The sequence below is a fragment of the Pan troglodytes genome, chromosome X (genome assembly GCF_028858775.2).
Source record: "Pan troglodytes isolate AG18354 chromosome X, NHGRI_mPanTro3-v2.0_pri, whole genome shotgun sequence".
In the NCBI taxonomy this organism is placed as follows: domain Eukaryota; kingdom Metazoa; phylum Chordata; class Mammalia; order Primates; family Hominidae; genus Pan; species Pan troglodytes.
This window is the reverse complement of record NC_072421.2, coordinates 3005500-3025531: the sequence shown is the minus strand read 5'-3', so window position 1 is coordinate 3025531 and position 20032 is coordinate 3005500. Positions and strand designations below refer to the sequence as shown.

At 41.8% G+C, this 20032-nt stretch overlaps 1 protein-coding gene across 7 annotated transcripts in view; it reads right to left on the bottom strand.

Moving 5' to 3' along the window:
* Positions 1-20032, bottom strand: part of LOC751056 (CD99 antigen-like) — a 60706-nt gene that overhangs the window by 27986 nt on the left and 12688 nt on the right. For all 7 annotated transcript variants that reach the window (XR_010154844.1, XM_063804759.1, XM_063804760.1 and 4 more), the window contains 3 exons: positions 19271-19315; positions 18554-18622; positions 15364-15409 (listed from right to left, as the gene is read on the bottom strand). Coding sequence is in view for 6 of the 7 variants with exons in the window: in XM_063804759.1 (XP_063660829.1) it covers positions 15372-15409; positions 18554-18622; positions 19271-19315 (152 nt within the window). In the remaining variant the exon portion in view is untranslated. The remainder of the gene's footprint in view (positions 1-15363; positions 15410-18553; positions 18623-19270; positions 19316-20032) is intronic.

Sequence of the window (20032 nt, the reverse complement as noted above, 5' to 3'; positions counted from 1 at the left end):
ATTGACCACAAGTAACTTGAACAAGATAAATTCACAAATTTTCTGGGAGAAAATTTCAAGTTGATTCCAGCAGGTAGCAAACATAAAAGCTGTCTTACACCAGGAAACAGGGTTAAAGACCCAAAAGAGGAAGAACTTTTTCATCCTTTGATAAAAGACCAACAAGTCTGATGGGGAAGCTGTAGCTGTACCTTCAAGTGCAAAGTGACTCAGAGAACAAGGTGCAGGTTAAAGAAGAAAACTCATAAGGTCAGAGGTGGGAGAACCAACAGAGCTCGCTTAGATGGAAACTTTTTTTTTTTTTTTTTTGAGACGGAGTCTTGCTCTGTCGCCCAGGCTGGAGTGCAGTGGTGCAATCTCAGCTCACTGCAACCTCTGCCTCCAGGGTTCAAGTGATTTTCCTGCCTCAGCCTACAGAGTAGCTGGGATTACAGGTACCCGCCACCACGCCTGGCTAATTTTTGTATTTTTAGTACAGATGGGGTTTCTCCATGTTGGCCAGGCTGGTCTTGAACTCCTGACCTCAAGTGATTGACCTGCCTCAGCCTCCCAAAGTGCTGGGACTGCAGGCGTAAGCCACTGTGTCCAGCCAGATGGAAACTTTTTTTTCTTTCTTTTTTTCTTTTTTTGAGATGGAGTTTTGCTCTTGTGGCCCAGGCTGGAGTGCAATAGCATGATCTCGGCTCACTGCAATCTCCGCCTCCCAGGCTCAAGCAATTCTCCTGCCTCAGCCTCCAGAGTAGTTGGGATTACAGGCATGTGCCATCACACCCGACTAATTTTGTATTTTTAGTAGAGATGGGGTTTCTCCATGTTAGTCAGGCTGGTCTCGAACTCCTGGCCTCAGGTGATCCACCCGCCTCGGCGCCCCAAAGTGCTGGGATTACAGGCATGAGCCACCACGCCTGACCAAAACTTTTAAATCATTTAAACGAGCGCCCTGTCTGTAGCCCAATGTCCTCTGCACCTTTTCATCCTTGAAGGGTGACAGCCAAAATCCCACTCTAGGCTGACGGAATGAGGAAGCTCCATGAAATCTCTGTTTTCAAGCTGTCCCTGAGTGAAATGACCTATTTCCTTGCTTTCTTCACTGGTAGAGATGACTGGGCCAGCCAAAACCCTCCGATGCCCTCAAGCCAATGCTGAATATGAATTTTACCATTTAGTTAATATATTATTTTAGTCATTTAAAAATAAAATCCGGTCAATAGCCAGACACGCTAGCCAGAAGCAAGCTAAGGCAATGTGCCGTCTCTGTTCCGTGTGTCTTGAAAGTGTGCCTTTTTTGGATAATGAAAATCTCTACAATATTTTCTTGGGCTAATGAGAAGTGTTTATTTGTATTTTTAATATGAAAGAGAACATCTTTGCCTCTGGGAAATATTTATAAGGAACATAACTAAATGGAGACTAAGCTTTCCTTTTCATTTCCCTTCTGCATCACAGATTCTTGTGTTTCTTCAAAGCACTAATTAAATATTTAAAGCTGTTGTCAATGCAGAAATGTTCCTCCCTAAAATGTTTCAATGAGCTGGAAAAAAGCGGAGAATAATTTGCTATTGTCTACATATTCATAACATAAGGATGTCAGGAGGTATTAGAGTCACTTTCGATGTGTCTGACTACACAGCATTGGTAATATTAGAACACTTTCAGCTTTCAAGGTGTAAATTTTTCATCTCCTCCTTTTCACTTCCTTCCATTGCTATCCAGGCCCCTTGGAGAGGTGGCTGCAGGTCACGTTTTTATATTATTTGTTTTAATTGTATTTATATTTATTTTTTTTTTTTTTGAGACCGAGTCTTGCTCTGTCGCCCAGGCTGGAGTGCAATGGTGAGATCTCAGCTCACTGCAACCTCCGCCTCCCGGGTTCAAGTGATTCCCCTGCCTCAGCCTCCTGAGTAGCTGGGACTATAGGTGTGTGCCACCATGCCTGGCTAGTTTTTGTTTGTTTGTTTGTTTGTTTCTGAGACGGAATCTCGTTCTGTCGCCCAGGCTGGAGTGCAGTGGAGCCATCTCAGCTCACTGCAACCTCTGGCTCCCAAGTTCGAGCAATTCTCCTGCCTCGGCCTCCTGAGTAGCTGGGATTACAGCCGCCCGCCACCACGCCCAAGTTAATTTTTTGTATTTTTACTAGAGACGGGGTTTCACCATGTTGGCCAGGATGGTCTTGATCTCCTGACCTCAGGTGATCCACCTGCCTCAGTCTCCCAAAGTGCTGAGATTACAGGCGTGAGCCACCACTCCCAGCTGGTCACATTTATTTTTTAGCCAGTTTCTGTGCACCAAAGAAGGGACAGCCTTCTGGAAGCATTTTAAAAGGGAGGCAGTAAAAAGCTATATGAAGTTCATTCCAAGACATATCTCCCAGATTTCTCAAAGAACTAAAAAGAGAACTACCATTTAGTTCAGCAATCCCATTCTTGGATACATACATAATGGAAAATAAATTATCCTACCAAAAAGACTCCTGCACAAGCATGTTGATCACAGCACTATTCTCCATAGCAAAGACATGGAATCAACCTAAATGCCCATCAATGGTGAATTGGATAAAGAAAATGTGGTCCATAGACGCTGTGGGATACTACACAGCCACAGAAAAGAACAAAACCACGTCCTTTGCAGTAACATGGATGGAGCTGGAGGTTTTTATTGTAATCAAACGAATCCAGAAACAGAAAACCAAATATTGCACATTCTCATTTATAAGTGGATCTACATATTGGGTACTCATGGACACAAAGAGAGGAACACACACTGGGGGCTCCTAGAGGGTGGAGGGAGGGATAGGGTAAGAACTGAAGAACTACCTATTGGGTGCCATGCTCACTACCTGGGTGATGGGATTGGTCATACCCCAAACCTCAGCATCACACAGTCCACCCAGGTAACAAGCCTGCCTATGTTCAACAAGTCAGCAAAATAAATCATGATGAAAATAATGAAATGTTCTTAGTTTTATTTCAACCACAAATTAGAAATCAGACATTTTTCAACTATCTGCCTTGGACCTGATTCTAGGGAAAATATCCTAGGTCTGTGTTTTGTAAAGATATGTGTAAATATATGTGTGTGTGTATGTATATGTGAGTGTGTGTATATATATATATATATTTCATATGTGTACATAATGTGGGTATGCTTGCATATGTATATATATATGCTTGTATATGTGTATATACCTATACATATATGTCTGTACATATACATATGTATACCTATATATACATGTAGAGGTATACACACATATGTATGTATATATACATATACAAGCATACACACATAAATAATCAACAGTGTCTTAGTCTTCACATTGAATTTACTGTTCTGCAAATGGAATAACTGTTGATATTTTAAAATAGAACATGCATTTGCTATTATATTTCATCCATATTTTTTTAACCCCTTCTGTGTTTCAGGCAGTGTCCTAGATAGATCTGGGGATTTTGGAGTTGAACAAAACACAGTTCCTTCTTGAAACTGACATTTAGAGACCCATATCTGAGAGATAAACAAACAAAGTCAAGCATTAATAAGGCTATGAATAAATACATCAAAATGCTGAGTAAGAAATATTTATTTAAGTATTACTCATCTACTTGACAGAGAAGAAGAAAGAACATGAAAACTTGAAAGCCAACCTATCTGGTCATCAGGGAAATGCAAATCAAAACCACAATGAGATAGCCCATCATACACACTAGGATGGCTCTAATGACAAATATGGACAGTGACAAGTGTTGGCTCAGATGTGCAGAAACTGGAGCACTCTTATATTGTTTGTGGGATGGTGCAATGGTGCGGTTGCTTTGAAAAGCAGCCTGGCGGATCCTTCAATGGTTAAACATAGAGTTATCACATGACCCAGCCATTCCCCTCCTGGGTATTTACCCAAGAAATTGAAGATAGTTACTCAGACAAGTATGTACATAGAAGTCCTAACTGTATGCTAAGTGCTAAGCATTATTCATGGTAGTTACACAGTGGAAATAACCCAATGCCCATCAACAAGTGTGTGGATAAACAAAATGTGGTCTACCCATACAATGGAATGTCATTCTGCCATCAAAAGGAATGAAATTCTGATGCATGGTACAAAATCGATGGACCTCGAAAATATTATGCTGAGTGAAAGAAGCCAGGCACAAAACCACATGGGAGGCCGTTTGAAATGCCCCTGATAGGCAAATCCATGGGATAGGAAGTAGATTTGTGAGTGGCTGCATAGGGCTGAAGCAGATGGCAGGATGGGGGTGATGACCCAGGGAGTGTTGCAACTATCCTTATGAACCAGGAAGTGCTACAATTATCCAGATGAACCAGGAAGTGTGGCAATGTCCCTACGAACCAGGAAGTGCTACAATTATCTCTATGAACCAGACGGTTCCAAATGTCGTTATGAACCAGGAAGTACAATTTTCCGTATGAACCAAAAAGTGTTGCAGTGTCACTATGAACCAGGAAGTGTCACAATGTCCCTCAAACTCAGAAGTGCTACAATTATCCCTATGAACCAGGAAGTATTGCAATGTCCCTGCAAACCAGGAAGTGCTACAATTATCCATATGAACCAGGAAGTGTCACAATGTCCCTATGAACCAGGAAGTGCTACAATTATCTGTATGAACCTGGAAATGTTACAATGTCCCTATGAACCAGGAAGTGCTACAATTATCCATATGAACCAGAAAGTGTTACAATGTCCCTGCAAATTAGGAAGTTCTACAATTATCGGAATGAAAGAGGAAGTGTTGCAATGTCCCTGTGAACCAGGAAGTGGTACTATTATCCATATGAACCAGGAAGTGCTACAATTATCCATATGAACCAGAAAGTGTTGCAGTATCCCTATGAACCAGGAAGTGTTGCAGTGTCACTATGAACCAGGAAGTGTCACAATATTCCTAAAAACTAAGAAGTGCTACAATTATCTGTATGAACCAGGAAGTACTGCAGTGGCCCTGCAAACCAGAACTGCTACAATTATCCGTATGAACCAGGAAGTGTTACAATGTCCCTATGAACCAGGAAGTGCTACAATTATGCATATGAACCTAGAAATGTTACAATGTCCCTATGAACCAGGAAGCGCTACAATTATCCATATGAACCAGAAAGTGTTACAATGTCCCTGCAAACTAGAAAATTTTACAATTATCCGAATGAACCAGAAGTGTTGCAATGTCCCTGTGAACCAGGAAGTGCTATTATCCATATGAACCAGGAAGTGCTACAATTATCTGGATGAACCAGCAAGTGTGGCAATGTCCCTATGAACCAGGAAGTGCTACTATTATCCATATCAATCAGGAAGTGTGGCAATGTCACTATGAACCAGAAAGTGTCACAATTTCCCTATAAACCGGGAAGTGCTACAATAATCCAGATGAACCAGGAAGTGTGGCAATGTCACTTCCCTACGAACGAGCACTTCCTGGTTCATAGGAAAACTGTGACACTTTCTGGTTCATAGTGACATTGCCACACTTCCTGGTTCATATGGATAATTGTATCACTTCCTGGTTCACAGGGACATTACCACACTTCTTGGTTCATCTGGATAATTGTAGCACTTCCTGGTTCATAAGGATATTGCAACACTTTCTGGTTCGTATGGATAATTGTAGCACTTCCTGGTTCACATGGATAATAGTAGCACCTTCACAATATCCCTAAAAACTAAGAAGTGCTACAATTATCCGTATGAACCAGGAAGTATTACAATGTCCCTATGAACTGGGAAGTGCTACAATTATCCATATGAACCTGGAAATGTTACAATGTCCCTATGAACCAGAAAGTGCTACAATTCTCCATATGAACCAGAAAGTGTTACAATGTCCCTGCAAACTAGGAAGTTCTACAATTATCCGAATGAACCAGGAAGTGTTGTAATGTCCCTGTGAACCAGGAAGTGCTACTATTATCCATATGAACCAGGAAGTGCTACAATTATCCATATGAACCAGAAAGTGTGGCAATATCCCTATGAACCAGGAAGTGCTACAATTATCTGGATGAACCAGGAAGTGTGGCAATGTCCCTATGAACCAGGAAGTGCTACTATTATCCACACGGACCAGGAAGTGTGGCAATGTCACTATGAACCAGAAAGTGTCACAATTTCCCTATGAACCAGGAAGTGCTACAATTCTCCATATGAACCAGAAAGTGTTACAATGTCCCTGCAAACTAGGAAGTTCTACAATTATCTGAATGAACCAGGAAGTGTTGTAATGTCCCTGTGAACCAGGAAGTGCTATTATTATCCATATGAACCAGGAAGTGCTACAATTATCCATATGACCCAGAAAGTGTGGCAATATCCCTATGAACCAGGAAGTGCTACAATTATCTGGATGAACCAGGAAGTGTGGCAATGTCCCTATGAACCAGGAAGTGCTACTATTATCCACACGGACCAGGAAGTGTGGCAATGTCACTATAAACCAGAAAGTGTCACAATTACCCTATGAAGCCAGGAAGTGCTACAATTCTCCATATGAACCAGAAAGTGTTACAATGTCCCTGCAAACTAGGAAGTTCTACAATTATCTGAATGAACCAGGAAGTGTTGTAATGTACCTGTGAACCAGGAAGTGCTACTATTATCCCTATGAACCAGGAAGTGCTACAATTAACTGGATGAACCAGGAAGTGTGGCAATGTCCCTATGAACCAGGAAGTGCTACTATTATCCACACGGACCAGGAAGTGTGGCAATGTCACTATAAACCAGAAAGTGTCACAATTTCCCTATGAAGCCAGGAAGTGCTACAATTATCCATATGAACCAGAAAGTGTTACAATGTCCCTGCAAACTAGGAAGTTCTACAATTATCTGAATGAACCAGGAAGTGTTGTAATGTACCTGTCAACCAGGAAGTGCTACTATTATCCCTATGAACCAGGAAGTGCTACAATTATCTGGATGAACCAGGAAGTGTGGCAATGTCCCTATGAACCAGGAAGTGCTACTATTATCCACACGGACCGGGAAGTGTGGCAATGTCACTATGAACCAGAAAGTGTCACAATTTCCCTATGAACCAGGAAGTGCTACAATTATCCATATGAACCAGAAAGTGTTACAATGTCCCTGCAAACTAGGAAGTTCTACAATTATCTGAATGAACCAGGAAGTGTTGTAATGTACCTGTGAACCAGGAAGTGCTACTATTATCCATATGAACCAGGAAGTGCTACTATTATCTATATGAACCAGGAAGTGCTACTATTATCTATATGAACCAGGAAGTGCTACAATTATCTGGATGAAACAGGAAGTGTGGCAATGTCCCTATGAACCAGGAAGTGCTACTATTATCCACATGGACCAGGAAGTGTGGCAAAGTCACTATGAACCAGGAAGTGTGGCAATATCATTATGAACCAGAAAGTGTCACGATTTCCCTATGAACCAGGAGTGCTACAATTATCTGGATGAACCAGGAAGCGTGGCAAGGTCCCTACGAACCAGGAAGTGCTACTATTATCCACACGGACCGGGAAGTGTGGCAATGTCACTATAAACCAGAAAGTGTCACAATTTCCCTATGAACCAGGAAGAGCTACAATTATCCATATGAACCAGAAAGTGTTACAATGTCCCTGCAAACTAGGAAGTTCTACAATTATCTGAATGAACCAGGAAGTGTTGTAATGTACCTGTGAACCAGGAAGTACTACTATTATCCATATGAACCAGGAAGTGCTACTATTATCTATATGAAACAGGAAGTGCTACAATTATCTGGATGAACCAGGAAGTGTGGCAATGTCCCTATGAACCAGGAAGTGCTACTATTATCCACATGGACCAGGAAGTGTGGCAATGTCACTATGAACCAGGAAGTGTGGCAATATCACTATGAACCAGGAAGTGTGGCAATATCACTAAGAACCAGAAAGTGTCATGATTTCCCTATGAACCAGGAAGTGCTACAATTATCTGGATGAACCAGGAAGTGTGGCAAGGTCCCTACGAACCAGGAAGTGCTACTATTATCCACACGGACCGGGAAGTGTGGCAATGTCACTATGAACCAGAAAGTGTCACAATTTCCCTATGAACCAGGAAGTGCTACAATTATCCATATGAACCAGAAAGTGTTACAATGTCCCTGCAAACTAGGAAGTTCTACAATTATCTGAATGAACCAGGAAGTGTTATAATGTACCTGTGAACCAGGAAGTGCTACTATTATCCATATGAACCAGGAAGTGCTACTATTATCCATATGAACCAGGAAGTGCTACTATTATCTATATGAACCAGGAAGTGCTACAATTATCTGGATGAACCAGGAAGTGTGGCAATGTCCCTATGAACCAGGAAGTGCTACTATTATCCACATGGACCAGGAAGTGTGGCAATGTCACTATGAACCAGAAAGTGTCACGATTTCCCTATGAACCAGGAAGTGCTACAATTATCTGGATGAACCAGGAAGTGTGGCAAGGTCCCTACGAACCAGGAAGTGCTACTATTATCCACACGGACCAGGAAGTGTGGCAATGTCACTATAAACCAGAAAGTGTCACAATTTCCCTATGAAGCCAGGAAGTGCTACAATTATCCATATGAACCAGAAAGTGTTACAATGTCCCTGCAAACTAGGAAGTTCTACAATTATCTGAATGAACCAGGAAGTGTTGTAATGTACCTGTCAACCAGGAAGTGCTACTATTATCCCTATGAACCAGGAAGTGCTACAATTATCTGGATGAACCAGGAAGTGTGGCAATGTCCCTATGAACCAGGAAGTGCTACTATTATCCACACGGACCGGGAAGTGTGGCAATGTCACTATGAACCAGAAAGTGTCACAATTTCCCTATGAACCAGGAAGTGCTACAATTATCCATATGAACCAGAAAGTGTTACAATGTCCCTGCAAACTAGGAAGTTCTACAATTATCTGAATGAACCAGGAAGTGTTGTAATGTACCTGTGAACCAGGAAGTGCTACTATTATCCATATGAACCAGGAAGTGCTACTATTATCTATATGAACCAGGAAGTGCTACTATTATCTATATGAACCAGGAAGTGCTACAATTATCTGGATGAAACAGGAAGTGTGGCAATGTCCCTATGAACCAGGAAGTGCTACTATTATCCACATGGACCAGGAAGTGTGGCAAAGTCACTATGAACCAGGAAGTGTGGCAATATCATTATGAACCAGAAAGTGTCACGATTTCCCTATGAACCAGGAGTGCTACAATTATCTGGATGAACCAGGAAGCGTGGCAAGGTCCCTACGAACCAGGAAGTGCTACTATTATCCACACGGACCGGGAAGTGTGGCAATGTCACTATAAACCAGAAAGTGTCACAATTTCCCTATGAACCAGGAAGAGCTACAATTATCCATATGAACCAGAAAGTGTTACAATGTCCCTGCAAACTAGGAAGTTCTACAATTATCTGAATGAACCAGGAAGTGTTGTAATGTACCTGTGAACCAGGAAGTACTACTATTATCCATATGAACCAGGAAGTGCTACTATTATCTATATGAAACAGGAAGTGCTACAATTATCTGGATGAACCAGGAAGTGTGGCAATGTCCCTATGAACCAGGAAGTGCTACTATTATCCACATGGACCAGGAAGTGTGGCAATGTCACTATGAACCAGGAAGTGTGGCAATATCACTATGAACCAGGAAGTGTGGCAATATCACTAAGAACCAGAAAGTGTCATGATTTCCCTATGAACCAGGAAGTGCTACAATTATCTGGATGAACCAGGAAGTGTGGCAAGGTCCCTACGAACCAGGAAGTGCTACTATTATCCACACGGACCGGGAAGTGTGGCAATGTCACTATGAACCAGAAAGTGTCACAATTTCCCTATGAACCAGGAAGTGCTACAATTATCCATATGAACCAGAAAGTGTTACAATGTCCCTGCAAACTAGGAAGTTCTACAATTATCTGAATGAACCAGGAAGTGTTATAATGTACCTGTGAACCAGGAAGTGCTACTATTATCCATATGAACCAGGAAGTGCTACTATTATCCATATGAACCAGGAAGTGCTACTATTATCTATATGAACCAGGAAGTGCTACAATTATCTGGATGAACCAGGAAGTGTGGCAATGTCCCTATGAACCAGGAAGTGCTACTATTATCCACATGGACCAGGAAGTGTGGCAATGTCACTATGAACCAGAAAGTGTCACGATTTCCCTATGAACCAGGAAGTGCTACAATTATCTGGATGAACCAGGAAGTGTGGCAAGGTCCCTACGAACCAGGAAGTGCTACTATTATCCACACGGACCGGGAAGTGTGGCAATGTCACTATGAACCAGAAAGTGTCACAATTTCCCTATGAACCAGGAAGTGCTACAATTCTCCATATGAACCAGAAAGTGTTACAATGTCCCTGCAAACTAGGAAGTTCTACAATTATCTGAATGAACCAGGAAGTGTTGTAATGTCCCTGTGAACCAGGAAGTGCTACTATTATCCATATGAACCAGGAAGTGCTACTATTATCTATATGAACCAGGAAGTGCTACAATTATCTGGATGAACCAGGAAGTGTGGCAATGTCCCTATGAACCAGGAAGTGCTACTATTATCCACATGGACCAGGAAGTGTGGCAATGTCACTATGAACCAGGAAGTGTGGCAATATCACTATGAACCAGGAAGTGTGGCAATATCACTAAGAACCAGAAAGTGCCACGATTTCCCTATGAACCAGGAAGTGCTACAATTATCTGGATGAACCAGGAAGTGTGGCAATGTCCCTATGAACCAGGAAGTGCTATTATCCACATGGACCAGGAAGTGTGGCAATGTCACTATGAACCAGGAAGTGTGGCAATATCACTATGAACGAGAAAGTGTCACGATTTCCCTATGAACCAGGAATTGCTACAATTATCTGGATGAAGCAGGAAGTGTGGCAAGGTCCCTACGAACCAGGAAGTGCTACTATTATCCACATGGACCGGGAAGTGTGGCAATGTCACTATGAACCAGAAAGTGTCACAATTTCCCTATGAACCAGGAAGTGCTACTATTATCCACACGGACCAGGAAGTGTGGCAATGTGACTATAAACCAGAAAGTGTCACAATTACCCTATGAAGCCAGGAAGTGCTACAATTATCCATATGAACCAGAAAGTGTTACAATGTCCCTGCAAACTAGGAAGTTCTACAATTATCTGAACCAGGAAGTGTTGTAATGTACCTGTGAACCAGGAAGTGCTATTATCCATATGAACCAGGAAGTGCTACTATTATCTATATGAACCAGGAAGTGCTACAATTATCTGGATGAACCAGGAAGTGTGGCAATGTCCCTATGAACCAGGAAGTGCTACTATTATCCACATGGACCAGGAAGTGTGGCAATGTCACTATGAACCAGGAAGTGTGGCAATATCATTATGAACCAGAAAGTGTCACAATTTCCCTATGAACCAGGAAGTGCTACAATGTCCCTGCAAACTAGGAAGTTCTACAATTATCTGAATGAACCAGGAAGTGTTATAATGTACCTGTGAACCAGGAAGTGCTACTATTATCCATATGAACCAGGAAGTGCTACAATTATCCATATGAACCAGAAAGTGTTACAATGTCCCTGCAAACTAGGAAGTTCTACAATTATCTGAATGAACCAGGAAGTGTTATAATGTACCTGTGAACCAGGAAGTGCTACTATTATCCATATGAACCAGGAAGTGCTACAATTATCCATATGAACCAGAAAGTGTGGCAATATCCCTATGAAACAGGAAGTGCTACAATTATCTGGATGAACTAGGAAGTGTGGCAAGGTCCCTACGAAGCAGGAAGTGCTACTATTATCCACATGGACCAGGAAGTGTGGCAATGTCACTATGAACCAGAAAGTGTCACAATTTCCCTATGAACCAGGAAGTGCTACAATTATCCAGATGAACCAGGAAGTGTGGCAATGTCCCTACGAACCAGGAAGTGCTACAATTATCCCTATGAACCAGATGGTTCCAAATGTCTTTATGAACCAGGAAGTTCTACAATTATCCATATGAACCAGAAAGTGTGGCAGTGTCACTACGAACCAGGAAGTGTCACAATGATCCTAAAAACTAAGAAGTGCTACAATTATCCATATGAACCAGGAAGTATTGCAATGTTCCTGCAAACCAGGAAGTGCTACAATTATCCGTATGAACCAGGAAGTGCTACAATTATCCGTATGTATGAACCCGGAAATGTTACTATGTCCCTATGAATCCGGAAGTGCTACTATTATCCATATGAACCAGAAAGTGTTACAATGTCCCTGCAAACCAGGAAGTTACACAATTATCAGAATGAACCAGGAAGTGTTGCAATGTCTCTGTGAAACAGGAAGTGTTGCAATGTCCATGTGAACCAGGAATTGCTACTATTATCTATATGAACCAGGAAGTACTACAGTTATTCGTATGAACCAGAAAGTATTACAATGTCCCTATGAAACAGGAAGTGCTACAATTATCCCTATGAACCAGGAAGTGTTGCAACGTCCCTGGGAATCAGGAAGTGCTAACAATTATGTGTATGAACCAAAAAGCGTTGCAATGTCCCTGTGAACCAGGAAATGCTACAATTACCCATAAGAACCAGGAAGTGTCACAATGTCCCTGTGAACCAGGAAGTGCTATTATCCATTTGAACCAGGAAATGTAACAATGTGAGCCAGAAAGTTTTACAATGTCCCTATGAATCAGAAAGCATTACAATCTCCAGATAAACCAGGAAGTGTTATAATGTCCCTATAAACTAGAAAGTGCTGCAACCTTCCAATGACCCAGGAAGTTCATTTATCATGTCTAGGAAGCAGGAAGTGCTACAACCTCCCCAGTGACTCAGGAAGTTCTCTTACCATCCCCAGGAAACAGGAAGTGCTACAAACTTCCCTAGTGACCCAGGAAGTTTATTTAACATCTCCAGGAAGTTCATTGACTATCTCTAGGAAGCAGGAAGTGCTACAACCTCCCCAGTGACCCAGGATGTTCACTGACCATCTCTAGGAAAGCAGGAAGTGCTACAACCTTCTCAGTGATCCAGGACGTTTATTTACCATCTCCAGGAAGCAGGAAGTACTACAACCTTCCCAGTGACTCAGGAAGTTCATTGACCATCTCTGGGCAGCAGGAAGTGCTACAACCTCCCATGTGACACAGAAAGTTTATTTACCATCTCCAGGAAGCAGGAAGTGCTACAACTTTCCCAGTGACCCAGGGAGTTCATTTACCATGTCTAGAAAGCAGGAAGCGCTACAACCTTCCAGTTGATGGGGTACAGGACACCCCACCCTGAATAAGAATGTAGATCATTATGTGACACCCTGAAATATGCCACCTTGGCATACTGATTGCCTTGAGCAGAAATAAATCAAGAACCAGCCAAAGCACAACCCACGGTCTCTTGACTTCATCACAGTGCTCTTGTCTGACATTTCTTATTGACTTTAAAAATGTCCTGTCTGTGACATTTCTTAGGTCCAACAGGAAACCCCAAGCCAGGTAGCGGGAGCCAGGCCAGCCCCTGGATGTCAGCGGCTGCCTGCTTCTCTCACCATGCACTGAATCTTGCAAATTTGCTGTGACCTCACGTACAGGGGGGAAAAGCTGTTTTTTCCTTTGACATGCACACCCCTCTCCCCTCTCATCCTTCACTTCTGACACTGAATGTGTAGGAACAACTGCTTTTTTCTATACATACGCTCAAAATCTCTGTGACCAGAAGTCACAGAGATTCGGGGACTCTGTGCTGATAATCATTTTTTCCAGCCCTCTCATCCATGTGACCCAGGGCCCAGGAGCCAGGAAAACCAGCAATTACTCAGCAGTAAACGACCACTCATTCAATCCTTGTTGTCATGTATTGGGTCCAGGTTACTGGGTCCTCACAGGCTAGATCCACCCTCCAACAGCTGCATCTAAGCTATCCAATGGGCTGGTGCATCTTCCAGGGAAAGATCATTTGGGGCTTTAGGAGAATTTGAAGGGCTGGGGACAGCCATGGCAACCTGGGTGCCAAAGTCTTTCAATGACTTTTTTTTTCAATGGTCCTCTCCACTTTTATTTCTGTCTCTTTCCACGTGTGAACAACTCCTTCATCCTCTGATGCAGGCCTCTCTAAGGAACCTGTGATTCCATTGTAATTACACAGCTCATCCTAAATAATCGTCCCATGTCAAGATCCTTAATGTAATCCCATTTGCAAAGTCCCATGTGTTGCATAAGGTCACACATTTACATGATCAAGGGGTTAGGATGTGGGCATCTCTGGGGACCAGTATTTCACCTATCACATGGGGTTTCAACACCTGATGGGATCTGGGAGCCTGATGAGGGAGGGTATCACCCCTGAAGAGCTGGGTCAAAGTGAACCAAGTAGCTAGAACAGGTGGGCACAGGAAGTTGGTGATTCCCAAGGGCACCACTTTGGCAGAAGTAAGTGGGACCGTTGGGACCCCTCTACCTCTTGGGTCATGGATTTGTAGACAGACACTGAGAGCCTCCCACCAGAAGAGGGCACTGTCTGCATATAAAGAGAAAGATACACCTTGCTAATGCAGCAAGAGGAGGCCTAAAAGCAACCAACACTAACGGAGAGGCTTTCAAACCTCAGGGAGGTGGACCCAAATGGTACCATTGGTTTCTTTTTGAGGGAAAGTTTGATTTTTTTTTTCTCTTTAACTGCACTCTTTTGGGTCTCCCAGTTGATTGTTATTAGTACAGACTGCTTTTCAAATGGGAAATTAACTTTGCACTTAGCTGCCGAAGGGAATGATGACATTAGCAATGGGTACATGAGTGTAAGCAACAGCAGCGTGGGATCAGAGCCAGGATCTGAGACGCAGAGCTGGGAGGCAGGAGAGAGCTCTCTGGGAGCAAGCAGAGGGGAGCAGGGGTAATAAGCACTGAAAACAAGGATGGCCCCTAGGGACGCTCGAAGGGACATTTTCAAGACTGGGCACTGACTGTAGCCTCACTCTGTTCCCCTCCATCCCATGCCATGCCTGACTTCCTCTTTTCCCCCTCACTGAGCCCCACAGGCACCCTCAGTTCCATTGACCACAGGCCCTTTGCACATGCCACACTTGCGACACAAAACACCCTTTGACCCACTCCTTGGGATATAAGTCATCCTCATTCCTCAGCTGTTAGCTCAACTGTCATGTCCCCCCAGGGGTCCACATGTGTGCCCCTGCCTGAGCCCCAGGCAACTAATATGGAAGCATCTAGAAGCCTCAAACCTTCATCACTGCTCTTCCTACAGCACTCCAAAAACACAAACAAACTATAAGCAATTCGGCAACAGAGGAGACTTTAAAGAGTTACTCACTGTTTCGTTCACCATGAAGAAACATCTGTGAAATCAAAGTCATCCCCTAAAGAAGGGAAACAGGCTGTTAACACCAAAGTTCTGAGAGAAATGAGGAAGAAATGACCTGGAAGCAGATGGAGAAAACACCACAGGCCTAAGTTTCTAAGTGTTTTCTAAGTATCACTGTGACCAGGACCTCATAAGAAAAAGTGAATTCCTGATCATTTTCACATCACTCTTCTCTCAGACACAAAGAGTAAAAGATGAGAGCAAGAGTCAGGGGTGGAAAGAGAGGGAGAGAGAGAGAGAGAAACAAAGTAATTTATAAATGAACTGTGCTGGCTGGACGAAGTTGGAACTCTAACTCTGTCAACACAGGATTCCCTCCTGTTGATTTCCCATCCCATCACCATCTCCCTTCAGTAACCAACACTTCCGCCACAGAGGCCCTAAGAGGTGGGGACATATGATTATGATCAGATTTGGGCTAGAGGGTGTCTAAAAGGTGGCTCTATCAACCCAGACGTACTGGACAAACTGACGTGAAAATTCACCGTGGTTTCAGAGGTTGCCTTCTAGTTTTAAGCTTTTCAAATCCTGACTAAGGCTGGAGAAATTTTTACACTGAAAGGGGATAATAAGGAGGCTTAAATAAAAGAAACATGAGGGGCTACATCAAATCCGACATTTTTCCAAAACCATGTAAGAATATACTTACATGGTTTCAATGAGTAATCAATAACTTACATGGTTTTAATGAGTAAACAATAAAAACCAGATGATTATCCAAATATATATATATAAAGAAATAAGAAACCTCATGGTATGAAAACCAATAATATTATATATTTGGGGAAAAATGTATACCAGAATAGAATGACCCTTCCTGAAATGACTACATTTTTTAAAAAGGCAATTTATTTTATGTAAAGGTGAATATCTTTGGGTTTTTGCTTTAAAGTCAGGAATTTAAAATATCTGCTCTCTTCACTCATATTTAAACCTGTCCTGGGTTTACTATCAAAGGTAATACAACAAAAATACAAATAAAATGTAGAGAGAACATATAAAGATAGAAAATTGAAAAATATTTAAAAATCATGTGCAAATAATATGGTTGTCTTCTCAGAAAGATAAGAAATGAGAAAAAAATAGAAATTTAATAAGGGATCATAGTTCAGGATATAGTAAGGAAAAATATATTAAATCCTTTCTATGTAACAAAAATAAACAGAAAGATAGTGGGCATAAAAATATATCCAGAAAAATGAAAAAAAAGAAAAAACTAGAAATGCATTAAAAGAAATCATCAGGGAAAGAGGTACATCGAATATCAAGAAAAATCTCAATTTTGCAGGCATGTTGGTTCTGAAGTTCAAAGGAAAAAAATGTCAGCTGGGCACGGTGGCTCACGCCTGTAATCCCAGCACTTTGAGAGGCTGAGGCAGGTAGATTATGAGGTCAGGAGTTCGAGACCAGCCTGGCCAATATGGTGAAATCCTGTGTCTACTAAAAATACAAAAATTAGCTGGGCGTGGTGGTGGGTGCCTGTAGTCCCAGCTGCTGGGGAGGCTGAGGCAGGAGAATCGCTTGAACCTGGGAGGGAGAGGTTGCAGTGAGTCGAGATCGTGCCACTGCACTCCAGCCTGGGCGACAGAGCAAGACTCTGTCTCAAAAAAAAAAAAAAAGTCACCAAAATCAGAAAGCTCAGACAAATATAAGATACCATGAATAAAAATTTGAAGACTTGCCTGTCAAAAAATACTGTTAAACTATCCAATGGCAAAAATAAGATGAAAAAGCATTTTCATAGTAAATGGTTGGCAATATTTAATGTCTATAAAAAAAAGAGGAACATTTATAAAACAATACAGACATATCGGAAGATAAGAATAAAGGCAAAGTAATCAATACATATAGAAGTTGTAGGCTGGGCGCAGTGGCTCATGCCTGTAATCCTAGCACTTTGGGAGGCCGAGGCGGGTGGACTGCCTGAGCTCAGGAGTTGGAGACGAGCCTGGGTAACATGGTGAAACCCCATCTCTACTAAAATACAAACAAACAAACAAAAAAATTAGCCGGGCATGGTGGCGTGCACCTGCAGTCCCAGCTACTTGGGAGCTGAGGCAGCAGAATTGCTTGAACCCGGGAGGCAGAGGTTGCGGTGAGCTGAGATGGTGCTCCTGCACTCCATCCTGGCAACAGAGCAAGACTGTATCTCAAAAAAAAAAAAAGAAAAAAAAAGAAGTATACGTGGCAAATTAATGTACTATTTACTATTTTTTTTTAAATTGCAGAACTAAAGAACTGAAACTAGGCAAAGATTAATGTTACATGTGATAGTACATGACAAAGGTTTTCTAGGTGATCAGCAGCAGTAACGATGGTGGGAAGAAAGGGACAGTTGCACATATCCCTGGCATCAAAATAAATTCATATAATTCTGGGCCAATTTCAGAACCAGGTCAAAAGCTATAGAAGTACTCATACACATTGATCTGAACAATTTGCATTCTAGAAATTGATTCGAAGGAATAAAAACAAGTGCATAAAGTTGATTCAAATTGACTTTGAAATCCATAATTCTAAAATGTTAGAAGAAACATAACATTTTCAAAATTAAATATTGAAGTATATAATTATGTGGGAAATAAATAAGGACATAAAATGGACAGTAAAAGTCATGTTAGAAAGACTTAAATGACATAAGAAAATCATCAAGAAATATGAATATGCCAAAAATAACGTTACTAGCACATAACTATCAAACTGTCAACAGGATTTGGACACTAGTTATATTTTTCTGTGTTACAAGTTAAACAAGCATGTAAACAAAAAAAAAATCACTAACGATCTAACTATTTGAAAAGCACTCACCTCTCCACTGGGAATGCAACTATCCCTTCCTTCATATCATGTCTGTATTTAAAACCTCGTATTCAACTTTTTAGAGGTGGAATCCAAAAAATCTCAAAATTTAAGATTCTATTTAAGATTTATGACTTAAATCTTAAAATCTTAGAAGTAAAATCAGGACACTAAAAATATAATCCAAATAAAAATTATATAGTTGAAAACTAGGTTTTGGAATTTCCTTGTACAAGGAGTGAAGAGTGAGCACAGGTTTCATGTGAAATCTCCCAGCTGACATGGACATCACTGTCCTGTAAACAACATACAGATGACCCATAGGGTTAGAGGCTCTTACCGGTGGAATCAGGCTGCTTGGGGTTTGGATTTGGCTTTGGTTTGGGTGGGTTCAGTGGTGCTGGCTCGTCTGTTTGTAAAAGATGAGAGTTGCGATTATGAGTGCCTTGCGGTGAAGAAAATGAAACATCAATTTGCATACAGACGTTCACTAAACAGATAAAAACTGGACCTTGTTCTTTGTCATGGTGGGGATACCCATACACACAGCCTCCTGCCAATATCCTTCCAACATCTTCCAGCTACAGTACTGATAAAGCATTTTCAATAAAACCTATCAGGCAGCTTTTCAGATCAGCTACAGAATTGGCAAGGTACTGTGTAAAATGAAAATGCAGAAATCCTTGCTCAACTGTATTAAGAATTTCAAGATGACAACTAAAGACTCATAAACCAATATGGCACCCTTGTAAGCATGGGTCCCTGGGTGATCGAACAAGTCACACACTCATGAAGCCTAACTTGGCCAGGGGAGTCAGATTTGCCTTACATCATTCCAAAGACTGTGAGAGTTTTAAAATAAAACTATGCATACTGGTAAAAACAAAAACAAAGTCCAACAATATCCAAAACAAACAACACCACACCTACTCCCTAACTTTCCACCGTGCAAACAGGTTTCATTGATCATTCACAAGAGATACGTTTTTTGTAAACGATAATAATTTGGTGATAATAAGCAAGTCAGCCACAGTGGAGACTTTAAGGAGTTACTCACAGTTTCCTTTGTCATGTAAGGCATCTGCTAAGTCAAAGTCATCCCCTAAAGGAGGGAAACAGGCTGTTAACACCAAAGTTCTGAGAGAAATGAGGAAGAAATGATCTCGTAAACAGATGCAGAAAACACCATAACCCCACGTTCCTAAATACTTTTCTGGATATCCCTCTAACCAGAATCTCAATAGAAAAAGTGAATTCCTGATCATTTTCACATCACTCTCCCTTCTGATGAAAAGAATAAAAGATGAGAGCCAGAGAGAGAGAAATAAAATAATTTATAAATCAATTGTGCTGCCTGGACAGAGTTGGAATTCCAACTCTAACTTGCACATGGTTGTCTCCTGTTGATTTCCTGTCCAAATATCATCTCCCCGCAGGTAACCAACACCTTCCACCAGGGAGGCCCTCAGAGGGGCTAGAGGGTGTCTAAAAAGTGACTCTACCAACCCATTTATGCTGGACAAACTGACGTGAAAACTCACCATGGTTTCAGAGTTTGCCTTCTAGTTTTAAGCTCTTCAAATCCCAACTAAAGTTGGGGAAATTTTTTTTTTTTTGAGACGGTGTCTTGCTCTGTTCCCCAGGCTGGAGGGCAGTGGCACAATCTCGGCTCACTACAACAACCTCCTCCTCCCAGGTTCAAGCAATTCTCCTGCCTCAGCCTCCCGAGTAGCTGGGGCTACAGGTGCCCGCCACCACAACCAGCTAATTTTTGTATTTTTAGTAGAAATGGGGTTTCACCATATTGGCCAAGCTGATC